This window comes from Rhineura floridana, chromosome 7, assembly GCF_030035675.1.
Source record: "Rhineura floridana isolate rRhiFlo1 chromosome 7, rRhiFlo1.hap2, whole genome shotgun sequence".
Lineage (NCBI taxonomy): Eukaryota > Metazoa > Chordata > Lepidosauria > Squamata > Rhineuridae > Rhineura > Rhineura floridana.
In genome coordinates this window covers 64,962,344-64,980,489 of record NC_084486.1, presented here as the reverse complement: position 1 = coordinate 64,980,489, position 18,146 = coordinate 64,962,344, and the positions used below count along the sequence as shown (strand labels likewise).

At 40.1% G+C, this 18,146-nt stretch overlaps 1 protein-coding gene across 11 annotated transcripts in view; it reads left to right on the top strand.

Annotated features, from left to right (window-relative positions):
* TACC2 (transforming acidic coiled-coil containing protein 2) overlaps positions 1-18,146 on the top strand; it is a 262,416-nt gene that overhangs the window by 242,912 nt on the left and 1,358 nt on the right. For all 11 annotated transcript variants that reach the window (XM_061635785.1, XM_061635784.1, XM_061635786.1 and 8 more), the window contains 4 exons: positions 5,159-5,202; positions 15,206-15,366; positions 15,664-15,770; positions 17,241-17,361. In XM_061635785.1, the coding sequence (XP_061491769.1) occupies positions 5,159-5,202; positions 15,206-15,366; positions 15,664-15,770; positions 17,241-17,361 (433 nt within the window). The remainder of the gene's footprint in view (positions 1-5,158; positions 5,203-15,205; positions 15,367-15,663; positions 15,771-17,240; positions 17,362-18,146) is intronic.

The window sequence follows — 18,146 nt, the reverse complement described above, 5'->3', positions numbered from 1 at the left end:
ATTTTAAATTAATTATGACTTGTAAACCTCCATGAAAATAGCATGAAATGAGATATAAACACATTAAGAGCCAGAACAGGCTGAGACCTCTTTTGCCTTAGTCCAGGAGTGTAAGCGTGCTTGTGTGCTACTGTCAGTGTCTAGCTGCCCAACAGAGGCTTGATGACTCTGCCAAAGCTGACAATCGCCTATCTGAGAGGAACTGGGAGGGGAGGGCTAAATTTACCCTTTCCATATATAAGTGATTAGAAAGGGATCTAGGAACTCGCATAGCAGGGAGACTGAAAAATAGTAGCTCGTTCCATGTTTAAAATGACCTTAGGACTCTTTGTGAAAGCCAGTCAAGGCATTTCTTGCTTACCCAAAATTGTCTCTCTAGAGCCATTTGAAATGTTAAAAAACACGTGAACTGTGATGAATGAAGCCAAAAAGTAGCTATATTTTTAATTAACACAGAGCCATGTTGTTGATGCCAAAGCTCTCCCCTGGTTTTGAACAAAAACTATCAAAGGGCTGAAAGCCAGCTCAGTTGAAATGGAAGTCTTATAGTGATTGCCATAAGATTACACAGAATGTGACTGGGTGATCACTCCAATCCCAAAGCTATTGGACTGGGAAATTTGGAAGTAGTTTACATTTTCTTTGTAAGTTTGTTTATTTTAACATTTCTGTCCGGTCTTTTTTAATGAAAAATGCACAAGACTACTAGCAAAATACCATTAGAACACCAAAACAAACTTTAAAAATTAACGCCAAGATGAAATCGAGTACATCAAAAGTACTTTGTCGTCCTGGGCTCCTACTGGGAGGAAGGGTGGGATATAAATCTAATAAATAAATAAATTACATTTACTGGTATCAAAAACAATAAACAGAACCAGGGCCAGCACCAAAAGGCAGCCAAGTCAGGCCCTGGCTGAGGCCCACATGGCCCACAGGGGCCCCTTGTTAGGGTGGGGGAGTAGCGGTCCCCTGCCACAATCCAAGGCAGGGTCCCTGCTGCGGATTGCAGGGAGAGAGCTGCCCATCCACTTGCTCGCCTACCCACCCACTCACTTACTCGCCCACTTGCTTGCTCGCTCGCCCTCCTGCCCCTGCCCGCCCGCCCTCCCACCCACTCCACCTGCTTGCTCGCCCGCCCACCCCACCCATCCACCCAGAGTTATGAGAACTCTGACAGAAAAAAGTCCAAAAGGGGTCTGGTTTTTCTCTCTCTTTTTACACTTTGAACTCTCAATTCTCTCTGACAATTTAGAGGGTTGTTAGGCAAGCGTTTCTGAGTTCAGGACGATTAAGTTTTGTAAGGTTTTGTTTTAAAACGAGCTTATGGGAAGCATCGGAATGGCATGGGGGGTATTTTCAATTTAACATTGTGGAATGCAAAAAATCCATGCTGGCTATAGTATGGAGCCACTCTTGTGGCTGTATAATATCTCACAATAGTGGGAAAGACTGTGACCAGGTGACCTCTGTACCTGCTCAGTCTGCTGTCCAAGGCTAAATGTTCACAGACAGCTTAAAGACTGCTTTTCCCTTTCTATAGTTCTTTATCTTTAAACCAGACTTGGGCTGGACTGCCCTTCAAATAGAGGACTGTCCTTTTTTTTAAGTAGGACCCATAGCCACCCTAATCTCAACAGATTGTGACCTTTGGCTTTCACATGCTTTCACCTGCGGCCCTCCAGATGTTGTTGGACTTTCACGCCTATCAGCCCCAGCCAGCATGGCCAATGAACAAGGTTACGTGATTTGTAGTCAGAGAAATGTAGCTCAGTAGCAGAGCATATGCCTTGCATGCAAAATATTCCAGGTTCAATCCCTGGCATCTCCAGGTAGGGCTGGGAAAAGATCTATCCTGGGGAGCCTGGAAAGCCACTGCCAGTCAGTGTTGATAATACTGAGGGAAATGGACAGATGGTCTTACATGGTATAAGGCAGCTTCCTGCGTTCTGATGGAGGGTCGCAGGTTCCCCGTCTGTTTCCTAGGTTGAACAAAGCAAAAGGCCAGCTGATCCAGGATGTTTCATTAAAACTCAGGCCACCTTTCTTTTTAAAGATTTTACATCATTTTTTGTTACTGTAGAAAGGCTAGAGTCTGAGAATCTGTCTCATTTGGATTTAGCCTCAGACTTTTTTAACCAAGGCAATATAGCCAGCCATGCAAACTATCTTGAATATTCGCTTGGCAAACTGACTCATCACTCAGATACAACAGATCAAGGCTAGTCACATTTGATTAGCCTGATTTCATTCTGGAGACACATGGATCAGCTGCTTAAATCACTTAATCTGCTTATACTAACTAGCCTCTTTTTGAGAACAAATCCAAAACAGGATGCAAATGTGTGTTTTTAAAATGTGGATGTGATAGGATGTGAGTGCAGTTTTAAAATGAGGACAAAGCTTGCAACTTGTCATTTTGCTTGACAAGTTTATGACTGTTTCATAAAATTGGAGTGTGCGTGGATTTGCCATGGCATCACCGATTATTTTTATATTTTTTCAAAATAAGAATCCAATTGCTAATTACTTTTTAATATACAGGCTTGGGTACAAGATGAGGCAAGTCACTGTCTTCCCCCCCCCCGACAAATATACACTTCCTGGCAAATTCATCCCTACATGGGAACAAATTGTCTTCCACCAAAGTCATTGACAAAACCTTCATTGATTTCTAATACACGTAGATCAATCCCAAAAACTGTTTTAAAATTGTGAAGTCTGTGATGCATCATCACTTCAGGTCACGTAGTCTGCATACCTCAGAAGTCTTGTAGCATTTGGACTCTTGGAGCTCCAGAGGGATGGTCGATATGCCTTCTTTCCATAGCGAAGATGCTTACAAAATTAACATTAACAAAAATTAATCAGCAAATTGCTTCCAAATTTGGGCAAGTTCAAGAAATTCCATATTGTAGGCCCGTCAAACTTGCAGTTAATGGGTGATTGATAAAGGCCTTCCTTTTTTGTGTGGTCTGTATGGACTAAGGTAGCAGGGAATCAATCAATCAGATGTTTATTTCAGTCAGTCAAACAGTAAGCAAAGTACAAAATATGAAATACAAGATCACAGCCTCAGTAGAACCAATGATTGTGGCAAGCTAGGAAGTAACCATCATAGCAGGTCTAAAGTATATGAGATTCAGGTATCTTGTCACGTGTTCAGTAACAGATTTATTATTCCCCTCAAAGAAGGGTCTCGTAAGATTGGCCAGAAAATCTCATTCTCTTAACCCCTTGATTAAATCTACAATAGAAGAGGGAATCTACCAAGCATAACCTTCACAACCTGGTGCCCTCCAGATGCTGGCTGGCACAAATGAGAATTGTAGCTCAAAACATATGGAGGACATCAGGTTGGTGAAGGCTCATCTGGCACCAGAAAGGCCACAATACATGGGTGGCAGATTGAATGTCTTGGTGGAAAGGTGATTTTAACAACCCCACCATATATATCAAGTGGACTGTGCTGTGTATCAGTTAGACTTTGGTTGAATGTTGCCATGTTATAATTCAACTATGTTTGTCTCATTATGTATACTGAATCTACAGTGCCTTGCAAAAGTAATCAGACCCCTGACCAATGCTCTCATATTACTGAATTACAAATGATACATTGTATTTTTCTTCTGTATGATATTTTATTTTGAAACACTGAAACTCAAAATCAATTATAGTAAGGTGACATTGGTCTTATGTTGAGAAATGTTTGTAAGAAACATAAAAAAACCTGAAACATGTTGCTTGCATAAGTATTCAGCCCACACACATTAATATTTGACAGAGCCACCTTTTGCTGCAATAACAACTTTATGTCTTTTGGGGTAGGTATGTACCAGCTTTGCACACAGTGTTGGAGGGATTTTGCCCCATTCTTCTTGGCAGATTTGCTCCAGGTCATCCAGGTTGGTTGGACGTCGCTTGTGGATCACAATTTTGAAAGAGCACCACAGATTCTCAATGGGATTGAGATCAGGACTTTGACTGGGCCATTGTAGGACATTCATCTTTTTGTTCTTGAGCTACTCCAATGTTGCTTTGGCCTTGTGCTTGGGATCATTGTCCTGCTGAAAAGTGAATTTCCTCCCAAGCTTCCATTTTTTAGGGGACTGAAGCAGGTTCTCTTTCAGTATTTCCCTGTATTTTGCTCCATCCATTCTTCCTTCAATTTTAACAAGATGCCCAGTCCCTGCTGATGAGAAGCATCCCACAACATGATGCTGCCATCACCATACCTCACTGTAGGGATGGTGTGTCTGGAGGCATGGGGAGTGTGAGGTTTGCACCACACATAGCGCTTTGAGTTTTGACCAAAAAGCTCTATCTTGGTCTCATCTGACCACAAAACCTTTTCCCACATCACAGCTGGGGCACTTTCATGCTTTCTGGCAAACTCCAGATATGCTTCCAGATGGTTCTTTTTGAGTAACGGCTTCTTTCTTGCCACGCTTCCATACAGCCCAGTGTTATGCAGAGCTCTTGATATGATTGACTGGTGCACCATTACTCCACTCCCAGCCACTGAACTCTGTAGCTGCTTCAAAATGATTGTTGGCCTCTCTGTGGCTTCTCTCACAAGTCTGAATTCTTGTTCAAGTGCTGAGTTTTGAGGGATGGCCTTTTCTTGGCAGTGCCTAGGTGATGTGATATACATTATCTCTCACGTCTGTAGAATTCTCTTTGGTCTTCATTTTCCTTCAGATACACATCCTGACCAATGATCTTTAAACAGTGGGGTTTTTATCTTGACAATGTGACAGCAACTTTAATGGTTCACAGGTGGAGGCCAATGGTAAGGTACTTGTGTCCTCAATAGGGCAATTTCTTTCATCTGTGTAAACTGGGAGCTTCCACAGCACAGGGGTTGAATACTTATGAAAGCAACATTTTTTTTTTATGTTTCTTACAAACATTTTCCAACATAAAACCAATGTCACCTTACAATAATTGATTTTCAGTTTTAGTGTTTCAAAATAAAATATCATACAGAACGAAATTACAGTGTACCATTTATAATTCAGTAATATGAGAGCATTGGTCTGGGGTCTGATTACGTTTGCAAGGCACTGTATCTAACAAGCCTTTGAACAGATGCCATTGCAAAAAGTAATTTATCTGCATATTTGTTCATCGTCTTTTCTTTCCTTCTCTTGTATAGGAAAATTGTTTCAGAGTATGAGAAGACAATTGCTCAGATGATAGGTAGGTAGTGGTGTCATCAAAGATTACCTTCTAATTCTGACAAGATTCTGAAGATTAACTTCTAATTCTGATAAGAGAAGGTAGAAACACATTTAAAGTTGGCTTCTACACTTGTCTTCACTTTTTGCCTTAAAAATTGTGGTGGAATCTTAGGGGTCAGATGCTACTAATTAGTCCTAGAAAACCAGCATTGCATTCTGGTGAAACTGAGATCTGAAACATTCAGAAAAACATAGCAGGTCACATCACTTTGACTTTGTACACACAACCTTGGCATCTTGTGTAAAATCCATTGTTATATCCTCAGAAGGATTTCATCATTCAGCATAATGCTTATCATAACTCTTATAACTCTTATCAGAATGACACAGCGCTCAATTACTACTGCCATGGATAATCTTTGACAAGTGTAGCGAACATGGTATCATTTGGATGTTGTTCAACTACAACTCCTAACATCCCTGATCCCTGGACAAGATGACTGAGGCTGATGGGAGTTGTAGTCCAAATACATCTGATGAGCACCACATTGGCTACAACTGATGTACTGAAGCAAGAAAAAAATTTTAGATACTCAAATATTGAGTAACTGGCAATCTGATCCTAAGCACTCTAAACACAATTCAGTGCACAATTCAAGTAGTTCTGTGTGCACAACAGGGCTTTGGTTCTTTTCCATAATGGTAGCTCTTTACTCTGAGGAGTCTCAAAAGTAGTCTGCACAAAGCTGATTTTAAGAAAGGAGGGTCAGTAGCCCTACTTCACAAGTGCAACCACTTGGCACATGCCTAAAGGTGGTCTTGGGGATTTTAACTACCCCAATAACCCCTTTGTTCCCTTGAAAGCTAGTTTCATTGATTATGGGAAAAATTGTTTCCAAAGAAATGTGCACAGATACCACAGCCATGTGTCATACTGTAGATGTGATTTGAACCAATTCCCACATTTCCGTTGAACCAACATAGGACTACAGTCAACCACATTATGACATTCTAGATTAAGAAGAAAAAGATCCAAATGGAGTGGTTAGATGACAAACCAATCGTTGACAAACTTCACCTTGAATAAAAAAACTGAACAATTTTTTCAACTCAAACCGCCAATGAAGGGGATCCTTTCTATCTGATCGCAAGTCAGTATTTGCAAGTTTAAATGATTGCAAGTCAGTATTTGGTCTTCAAATAGCTACATAAATATTTCACAAATAAATGTTCATAAAATTTTAGATATGGAAATATTGCAGGCTCAGCACTCCTGGACAACATTGGTGTTCCAGACTAGTTTAGTCATTAATAGCCTGCTCATTAACTTTATAGTTCATACTTGCTTAATTACATAAATCTATTAGTCGCTAGCTTGAAATGCAGTAGAGTACTTACAGTACTGAGTCTAGTAGCACCTTTGAGACAGAAAGATGATATTAGCAGAGCATAAGCTACAGCTTATTTCATCATAAAAATGCTGTTGGACTTAGACTGTTTAGAGCTTGAAAATATTATTTACATCCTTTTTTTAAGTGTTATATTGTGAAGAAATGTTAAATGTGAAGAAATACTGATGGACCAAAGCTTCATAAAGGGGCATCAGTTTGAAGGGCTTGAACTTATAGTCTTTTTGGAAGCTATATAATTTTGGTCCTACTTCTAATTCACTGCACCCCGGTAAACCTAAGTAACTTATCTGCAGAATAATAATAATAATAATAATAATAATAATAATAATAATAATAATAATAGTAATAATAATAGTAATAATAATAATTGCAAAGTCACCTGATGAGTCCAGTGTTAATGTGGATCTTGTAGATTAATGAAATGCTACTGACGTTGCAGTGGAGTAACCACTTATCTACTTCCAGATGTAAATAAAACAGACTAGAGCAGTGTACTAACGGTTACTAAGTTTCTGTTGTCTGGGAGTGCCATTTTGTAGCAGAGGCCAGGTATGCAGAGTACAAAGTGTAAATTCTGATACTGCATTGTATAACCATATGTTCACGCAGCTCAGTTAAAAATATGCAGTGGGTCAGTTCAATACACCTATTAAAATGTATAATTATATATTTAAAATGCAGTTTTTGTACTTGTTCAGGTTAATTCTTCCTGTTCCTTACACGTCTATATAAGTGTGTATCTATGTATCTGTCCATCTTGATAATTCCAATCCTGGCCTGTTTCTTTCTTTGATATTTATTTCTCCTCTGTCAATGCCATTCAGCATCAGCATTATGCATTTATTGTTAGCAGTTTCCATTGTGTACTGCACACATCTATGTCTGGTTGTGAAAGCAGAGTATTTAGTAGGGACAGCCTAAAATTTGCCCAAATTTACTCATTGCTAACCTTTTGCTTTTTAGCTCTACAGATTAGCTTTCCCCAAATTAAGAGATAGGAAGAAAGGTATTTGGATGGTTTCTGCTTAATTTTTATTCCATTCCACATCTCCTAGTCTCCCCCCCTTCACAGAAATGAGCCTCTGGAACATTTTCCTGATGCAAAGAACCACTTTGATACAGTGCATCAGTTATTTTGTCTGTTGGTTACACTTGTACCCTACTCTTTTCTTGAAGAACTCAAAAGTTGTTAGGTATAATTCCCAGGAGGTGCTCCCTATAGGCAGTGTTCAAAATCAAACTCACTTACCTTTAGCGGTAAAATTTGATCATATGTCTTCAGACCAATCTTTGGGTATTGTGTCATCTTTGGTGCTGTGGATACTGGAACAATTCACTGCAAATGTGGCGTTGGAATCAGGGCTCTGCTTCCTCTTCTCTTTTTAACTCAAGAGTTTTGAATCTTGTGTTTTTGCTGAAATTAATTTTGGGAAAATCTATACCATTTCTTCATCAGGGCAACTGAATCTTTACAGATCCCCCTTCCTTTTTTTCTTTTTTTAACTCGAAATGAAATTACTACAATACAGTCATAGATTGAATATACAGTGCAATCATATGCATATTTATTCAGAACTAATTCCCACTATGCTCACTGGAACTTACTCCAGTGCATAGGTTTGTGCATAGCCAGAGGGATTCATGAACTTTGGTGTAGACGCAAACCTGAATTAAACCTTTAGGAGGTCACCCAAAGTGGATGTTGCTGCCCTTTTTGAGCAGCATCTGATTGGAGACAGATACAGCTGAGACGCTTGACTGATGATGAACTGGCCAATCTGTCACTTCATAGAAGTGAGTGCATGTCCCCTCAGTATACCTAATGTTAACATTCATTTGTAAGTGTCCCAAGACACACATTTCTTTCCCCTTGGAGAGTAGGAAATAGTCACATAAATTGAACACTCTCAAATAGGTGGCTTTGTGTGAAGGGTGTGCATTAAGCATTTCTTTAGGTGTGTGATGTGTGATGCACTGTATCTGCAGTGTTAAAAGACTGGCTGGTTCTGATTGAATTAGAACTGCAAATTTGCATGAAAAGGTTCCTGAGAGTCTGCATAGACTGTTAATTGTAGAATAATTATAGGAGAGGGGGGAAACCCTCTGTTAAAACCAATTCTAATATCACTTCTAATAGTGTGTACTGAATCCTCCCTAGTAGCCACCAAGGTGGGACCAATGTAGGCCAGGAACAGGAGAAATCAGCTGTTGGAGGTCAGAGGTGCTTTGGCACATTCATTATGGCTTTAATCTCCACACATCCCACAGTGGCTTCAAGCCTCAATGCCCGAGATTCAGAATTGTGCTTATGTTACTCTTTTAAAAAAATCAGTTAGGATGACTTAATAGTTCCAGTAGCAGGATGTGTTATATCATGGGTGGGGGACCTGTGGCCCTCCAGATGCTATTTGACTCCAATTCCCATCAACCCCCAGCCAGCAGGGCCAATGGTCAGGGGTGATGGGGATTGCAGCCCAGCAACATCTAGAGGACCACAGATCCCCCATTCCTACTTCATATGTTAATGGCAGAATTTCACATTCCAATGGGGGGGAGAGCAGGGAATGTTGCTTACTTTGCAGTTTCCTTCTAGTCCTCATTTGTTCAGTTAATTGTATTTTATTGATTGTAGTTTTCTTGTATCTGCTGTGTTAAGAGAGCTTTGCCTTAGGTTGTACATTATTTGGAGATTTATTTAAATACAAGCAGTATATAAATGGTCTAAATAATAATAATTACATGTATCTCTATCCTTTGGTTAGACATGCAGCAAGATCAGCTGATGTGTGTGTGTGTGTGTATATGTATGTATGTGTATATGTATTTTGCTAAACCCTTTTGATATAATATTGAATGGGGTCAGGCTGTCCTGAGAAGCCTCTAGAGGAAGAGTCTTAACAATGCTGAACTCAGTACTGAAACTCTTGCCAGAAGTATAGATGCAAACATAACTGCAAGCTTCAAAAGATAAAAGAGTAGGAGCTGTGCTTGGTCACTCTGTTTGTATAGCTCTCAGTATACTTGACATGTACCTTTCAGATCTTGTCTGTCTTCATATAATCGTCTTTGTTCAATCCCTTCCTTGCCTCAGCTTCAGCCTCAATTGCATGTTTGTCTGCATTCCAAAATTATTTTTCAGTTGTTTTCTGTTTGCAACACAGGGTGCCATGTATTGTACACGCAAAGCATAGGGTGACAGGAGAGTTTACAAAGCAAAATATCACCATTCTGAAAGCAAAACTTCATCCACAGATTGTGTGAGTTCTCTTTGAAATGGCCTTTAGTACTGAGCACTTGGCCAAGATAAATTCCATATATAACATCCTCCATTTTTATGCTTTCCATATTAACAGCCCGTCTGCCCACCCCACACCCCACCTTTTGTTGAACCATTCATTCATCTGCTGGCTTCTCATTCTTACAACTCACATTTGAAACCACATTCATCCATTCAAGATTACTATGCTATTTAACTCTTCACCATGGAATTAAAGGAATGTTGTGCTCTTTGCATTACAGGTTGTTGCACTTAAGTTTTTTTCTGCTTTCTTGATTAAATTTCCTGATTTTTCTATTTTGCTTCCATTTTTGTTGCTTCTTGTTCTTTGCTTGCAAATCCAAAACAAAGGCAAGCCTGGTAAGTAATGCTTTCCCCAACTTTGGCACCTGCATATTGCAGTTTCTTTCTTTTGTCTTTATTCTGTGTATTTGCTGTATCCTTGTAGGAATATCAGACAGGGATAACCAATATGCTTTGAAAGGATTGATAGATTTCTGATAGCAGGATTCATTGTCCCCCTTTACCTCTGAAACAGGGAATGATGACAAATATTATATCACCAGCAGGTTGAGTTTCAACATTCCAAAGTATATACAGTGGCAATGGTGCATTATAAAAATGGTATATAAAAAGTGTTCCTTTCACTCAGGGCTAATTTCACATGACCTCCTTTTAAAGAGGAGGAGGAAACTCCTATGCTTTTTTACTTAATCCCTAGCCACTCACCATATCCCACGGTGAGATGTACAAGTTTCAGTTGTGGGGACAACTAATTCATTTCACTATAATGCACATGTCCAGGTTCCCACTTTGGATGTCACTCCAGAAGTGTGAGAAAGAGTGCACAAGTCCCACTTTGGTGTGATGTCCCAAAGCAGGCTGTTGTGATATATGGGAGGGTTCTCACAATTTTGAACCTCATAGTGTGTTTGTTTACCACAATTTCCACAGATGTTTGTGCTCAAAGTATTTACAGAAAATAAACAGTCTAAATACAATACAATAGCCATACTGAAGAGTACAAAATGACACTAAGAATTCAACAATGAATAGTTCATTTAAAATATATAAATGAAAATCAAATGAGCATAAAGCTTACCAATAGGTCAATTTACAATATGCCAAGGAGTTCTAAAGCTGATTGCATTAGTACCTATACCCCCCTATCCTTTTCTAAATGTTTATTCCTAGATCCGAAAGGACGCAAATCTCAGAGTTTTTTTTTTGTCAACATCCTTTGATGGCCAACACAGAATCTCTCTCCTCATGCCAAAGTGGGGACGAGATCATCCTCTCTCTAACATATGTACATGCCTCTACCTATAGCACCGGGGGAAAAATGCAAGTTCAGATATTGTGGAGCTGATTTTGAACTAAATGAGAGAAAAATAATTGAGGATGTGAAGGCTGATACATTTGGGGACAATTGAATGTTATGTGGGACTAACAGTGAATAAAAACAAATTGGTTTCAGGAGTAGATTTTTCAACAAACTTTACCATTGCATTAGTAGGAAGAGACAAAGATTTATGCATCCTGAGCAAAACACAGGCTAGAATCTCCAGTGTGGTGTGCTGGTGATCCCTGTGTGCATAGCGATTTTTCATGTTTCCCCTTCCAGTGGCAGCTCCCCATAAGGCAGAAAGGGCAGCTGCTTTTGAGGACTTATTTGGGTTGTACATTATGGTTGCTGTGCTGGTTTATAAATAATCGGATGAGCGCATTTTCGCAAAGGATTGTGGTTTTAGTGTTGGTGCTCAGACATTCCTGCCTGATTCCAGCCAGATGACCTAGAAGTGGAACTTTTGTAGCTTGTGTTGCTGTTTTGTCCCTTTTACGTTCCCCTCAGGCCCCGTTTGAGACTGGCTAGTCTTTAGGAAGAAAGGTTGGAATAAATAATGTCAGATGTGTCTTCCAGTTGTCTGCTGCTGGGATATTTACCAAATACCTCCTCTCCAAAATATTGGGAAGAAATACCACTTTTTCTGTCTTTATAATTTAATAGTGCAAACATAAAATTAATGATTAATGATGTGGATTTTTTTAGGTGGGAGGGAGTTGGCTGTCAACTGCCTTGAGGCTTTTAGTAGTGGGAGCTAAAATGATGATCAATTATTTAAATTGTTAGTTTTAACATTTCAGAATAGGTCAGTATGACTACTGAAAGTTTTCTGGTGCATGGCATTATGGGAATTGACTCCATGATAACAGCTCAATTACTTCTGTACTACATGTGAAAAGCTAAATTACAATTAATCTACCCCTCCAAATCTAGGCAATGTTCTCTGCATCTCACACTTGCATCTCTCTAGCAATTATTATGCACACAGACATTAACCAGTGGTGGCATCCTGAAACCCACTGTTTTTATAGTGTTTTGCACAAGAATCTCAGAAGTTTGTGCTTATGCAATATAGACTAGAGCTTAATTTTGGCACATTATTTTGGACTGTGCCCTATTTTGCAGGAGGGATTCAAGTGCATCCTATAAATGTAGGTTTGCACAATTAAAGTGGATTAAAGCCCTCTGTCACAACAAAACCACTTCCCCCCCCCCCGCCCTTTGGCTGTGACAGAAATGCACTGAAAACTGTGGGATGGATGAATGATTAACAGGAAGATGTATAAACACCATGCAAGCAAATCAGGATGAATGACCATTGTTGTATAGCCACCCTGCAAACAAATCAGAATGAATGCTCAAGCTTTGTGCAAGCCAGCTGGGTTGAATGTTCAATAAGCAGATTATCTGGAGGAGCCCTGTGTAGGACTAAATGAGATGCCTAGAAAAGTATTTCCACAACCAAGTTCTGTGTTTATAATTGAAAAATATACAATAGGGGTTGGGCTGTTGATATCTTCTTCTGTCCAGGACTGTATTCGAGGAATCCTGATTGAGTTTTAATACATAAAGAGTGACATTTTAGTAACAGAAAAATTGAAATGATGTGAGGAAAGAGCTACTGAGGCAGTATTCCTTTTCTCACTCACTTGAAAGTAAATCCCATTGAACTCAGTGAGATTACTTTTCAGTAAACCTGCTTGGAATTAGGCTGTAAGAAATTGCACGTTTTAAATTTTCGCCCAGGATGTGCATCTTCAGCCTTCATTTCTTAGAGTGGCATCAGACATCAGGGGGAGCATTCAAAAGAGGGTGAGTTTCTTTCTCATGCTCATTGTTAGTTTAGATGTAATGTCTGAAGTGGTAACATGAGAAATTATCTCACAGGAAGATCTGCAAATTCTAGATGTGTGTCTAGATTGGGGCAGACCACCAGTGGTCCATGAGCTTCATTCGGGTGGTCTGTAGCATGTCTGTAAAAATATAAATTTAAAATCATGCAGCATCTAGTATACCACATTTCAATTGCTACAATAGGCAGAAAAAATCATTAAGTGATCCACCAAGACCCTCAGCAATTTTCAAGTAGTCTGTGGGGGGGAAAGTTGGGGAACCACTGGTCTAGATGATGCGTTTCCCTTGAGGTATGTTTGTAAAGTGGAAACTTAGGGTGTTGCAGTGGTAGCATGGCATGTTCAGCAGGTGGCGCTCCTCATGCAGTGTCTGAAAGGAATTCATCAGGGGAACAGGCACAAGCTTCAGATGCAGAGACAGGCTGAGTATTCTCCCCCCCCCCCCGTTACAAATGAGAACCACTGACTGACTGCATGCTTTGAAGTCTTGAGAAAGCATTAGAAAATAGCTGACTTTCTGCATCTCTCTGGATTCTAGAGGTTTCAGTGACAAAATAATTGTTTAGTTCAACGTGCAAGTCTTCTTCTGTTGGGGGCTGCATGGCTACATCTTTGGCTCTGCCTCCAGTGATGCACATCTCCTCGCAGGCCATCTCCCACCATCCACACACGAGTATGGATGTCTTAAGGCAGGGAAGTGATCAGGGCTCCCAAGATCTGGGAAGCCTAAAAGCACAGAGGCCACTCACTTGTCAGTTGTGTGATATCACAGTGTCGTTGACCCATTTTCATTTGCTTACAGAATTTGAAATCAAACCACACTGGAAAGGCACAAAGCTTTGCAGATGCCACCAGTCAGTTGATTGGTGGTGCCTGCAAACTCAGTGGAAGCTGCATCTTTATCTGCCCCACACCTGACATATATGATGGCAGGTGTAGGGTAGGTGGGTGTGGCTGAGCCAAAATGGCCTCACAGGCCAAATGAGGAAGGCTGGTGGACCAAATTATGCCTGCAGATTGGAGTTTCCTCACCACTAATCTACACCAGGTTACGTATGGTAGGGCAGGGCAGGGCCGGGACAGAATGTGACTTTGCAATCCCTTTTTGCATACTTTACCCTTCATCCAAGCAATACCTGGAAGGGACTACAACTTCGGCTGCTTTATGTTAGATTTTACAGGGATATGCATAATGGTTGAACACAACAAACATGTTTGCTGTTACTTATGTTATATTGGTGCCCCCATCAGGAAGCTGTGCTTTGCAGCAACTCCCAGACAAGCATGCACTTGCTGACAACACAGATTTGCTACCCATGTAATGTGTGAAGCATCCTTAAGGGAGTCTTGACCTTTTACAACAGAATGGTATGATTGCTTCATATAGACAGTTTTGCCCTGTCCATAGGGTTGCTTGGGGTAGTTTTTTGATTTGAGCAACCACTTTTGAAAGTGGTGTATGTGATTTGCTGCATTTACCACTTCCGTGAACTTAGAAGATTCTAAGTTTTCCGGGTTTAGTGCCAGGTTTCTGATTCATGTTGACTTAAGGTGAGCTCATTCTTCATCAGTAAGAATCCTAATATTGCTAAATGAAGAACTGCGGATTAAACAAGTTTCTGGTATTGGCTAAAGCACTGGCAAAATGGAAGGTGATTCCCAGGCAAAATCTTTTCCATTGTGTTTAGTGCCTGCTTCTGTGCCAAAGAGGAGAAGCCAAACTACATATTTATACTGTTTTAGAATAGCATTTCCCAAACTGGACTGCAGCTCTCATAATCTTTTATCATTGGCTGGGGCTGATGGACTTTTTGGTCCAAAATGTTTTAGGGCACCTGGTTGGGAAAGTTAGTGTGTGGTGAATTTGTTTCTTGCATCATAAAATAAAATAAATTTTAAGAACAAGCAAACCTCTGTCTAGATAAAATTTCCCATGCAAGTTTATTTTACTTATTAAATGTTGTTAAACTTCTATCCCATCCTTCCTCCCAAAGGAGCCCAGTGTATGTTCCCTCTGTCATGTTTTTGCAGTATCTTGTGCTAATGCTTAATATTCCATATAAGGCATGCTGGAGGGTACTCATAAAAATATATATTATTCTTATTTGTGCCCCTTCTCTAACTGTCTCCCACAGAGGATGAGCAGAGAGAAAAATCCATGTCCCATCACACAGTCCAGCAGCTGATTATAGAAAAAGAGCAAGCATTGGCAGATCTGAACTCCGTGGAAAAATCGCTAGCAGATCTCTTTAGAAGATATGAAAAAATGAAAGAAGTTCTTGAAGGATTTAGGAAGGTAAGTCACTGTGAATAAATGCATGAAGACCTGTGCCTCAGCCAAGAAGTCCACAGGCACTAAGGTGTACAGATGGATGTGTTACACACAGAAGTTTCTGTATTCATTTCAGTGGCTAGCCAGATTTTGACCCCACCCCAGGGCAGGCACAGTTTTGTGCGCAGATCAAATTCCTCCATTGACATGGTTGGAGACACTCTTGAGGGTGAGCAGAAAGTGATATGATATTAGAAACCATAGAGTTTGATCACAAAAATCCTGCTCTTCTGTTAACTCTCCTTATTCTTCCCATTTAAGAATGAAGAAGTATTAAAGAAATGCGCACAAGAATATTTATCACGAGTAAAAAAAGAAGAACAGCGATACCAAGCCCTCAAAATTCATGCTGAGGAAAAACTGGACAGGTATCTTAGCGGGGGTGTTTCTGGTGTTTCAGCCAAAGGCTTCTATCTAATTCCCTAGTGCAGGGTGGGGAACCTCCAGCCTGTGGGCCAATTTGGCCTGGCATGGGTCCGAATTTGGCCCACAAGGCCATTTCCCCCAAAACATCCACATCTCAGCTGATAAGTGGTGACTTCAAGCCTGCTGATAAGTGGCAATTCAAAGCAATCACATGGTGTCCGGTGATTGACAGGTAAGCAACCCCCTCATCTTGTCAAATTTGGCTTAGAAGGGGTAGGAGATATTGATTGATTGATTGATTGATTGATTGCATTTGTATACCGCCCCATAGCTGAAGCTCTCTGGGCGGTTTACAACAATTAAAAACATTAAAAATAAATATACAAATTTAAAAACACATTTTTAAAAAGCAATTTAAAAACACATGCTAAAATGCCTGGGAGATAAAGATATGGCTCACTGACCTGATCAAGTTCCCCTCCCCTGCTCTAGCCTCTGTTGCCATGAGAGGCTTCTCAGGGCTACCTGTATAAATTCTGTTTAGTATTGTTTATTCAGCAAATTGAGGGAAAGGGGCATCAAGGCATAGAGATGACTGAATCCCTGGGAATCCTGCTCTGCTTTCCATTCCACCTTCAGCTTCTGAGGTTTCACTAGATGTTGCCTCTATGCTTGGAAGGACTATTTTCCTAGCCAAACTGCTTTTTTGACACTAAAGCTGGTAATTCTGTGCAGGTTGAGTTCCATATCCCCTACCAGATTTTGTGCTTGAGTAGTATGATTGCTCAGTCACTGCATGACCACAGCCTTGTTTTATCATACATTTCAAATTGAGTCATGATTATGTTTCATGTTTTTTTCATGATCATAAATACTGTGGTTGAAATGTCTTATCCTAATGCTTGTAGCTTTCAAGTTCACCTTTTGCAAGGTCATGTGACAAGCAGGCCAATTGCCCACTAGCACTCCATCTACATGTTTCAGTGTTATTAGTAGATACCAGACATCTATTTTCAGAGCCTGAAAGATAGTCTTACCCCTTATATTCCCAGTCAGTCACTGCACTCTGCAAGAGATCTGTTCCGCACAACATAGTGTTGTGGCACCTACCCTTTAGAATTCCCTCCCTTTAAATATTAGACAGGCACCATCTCTGTTACGTTTTCGGCACCTACTGAAGACCTTCCTCTTTTAACAAACCTTGTAAATAGAGGCCTTATTCTAGTCTGCTTTTTTAAAATTGCTTTTTAAGATGTTTTCAAAGATTTTCTGAAAAGATGTTTTTAAGATGTTTTATTTTTAAGATGTTTTAATATGTTTTGTTTTAAAGATGTGTCTTATCTCTAGTTTGCCACCCTGGGCTCCTTCTGGGGGGAAGGGCGGGATAGAAATTTAATAAAGAAGTAAAATTAATACTGAAAGCAAGACAACCCCCCCCTTGGCCTTCACTTCAGCAATCTGTATTTTCACAGAGCCAATGCTGAAATTGCACAAGTCCGTGGGAAAGCTCAGCAAGAACAAGCAGCTTACCAAGCCAGTCTCCGTAAAGAGCAGCTGAAGGTGGATGCATTGGAAAGAACACTGGAACAAAAGGTAACTCACTGTGAATTGTATTACAAAGCTTGCTGGTAGAGGGAGCATGATGTTTGGTATCTGTGCATCCTGAGTCAAATACCTATTTGCCTGAATCAATCCAGAGCGGGAGAATTCTGACTAAATAGCTATTTCTGAAGTCACCGTTCATGATCCATCAGTCAAGAGTTTATGTGTTTGTTGTCCAGCTTGAGTATTATAAGTAGAGCTGGGATTTGACCACTGTGAATTATGGAATGATGTAGTCAACAGAGACCTGGATGGAACTCACAGTTCACTGGATCAAAGGGCACAGTGTTGAGTTGATCAGAGATCTCTGTGAACTTTCATATGTACCATATATCTACCATTTTGGTCATATGTACCATTTTGCCTGTATTGCATAATACAAGTCATATTTGAATGCGAAATTAACAAATCTGGTTCCCATCTCCTGGTTTCATATTAAATGTGATGTGCCTATTACATGAAACATACCAAGGTCAACTACATTTGGTGGCCATAACAGTTGAATTGCATACATAGTATATAGAGCAGGTATGTTTTATCCAAATAGCTGCCTTACATAAATCTCATTTTCCAAAGATCAAACTGAACAAAATTCATCACTGGCTTAAAAACTACAGACTGTGTTCTGAGCTTGATAAATGGAGCTCTTCAGCTCTGCCCCATTTGTTATTGCTCTGCTGAACCTTTAAGAAAAGATCCTGGCATAATATTAGATGAGATACTATGGCAGCAGGTGAATGGAATCACAACTGTAACAGCTGAGCCTAAAGCAGGGA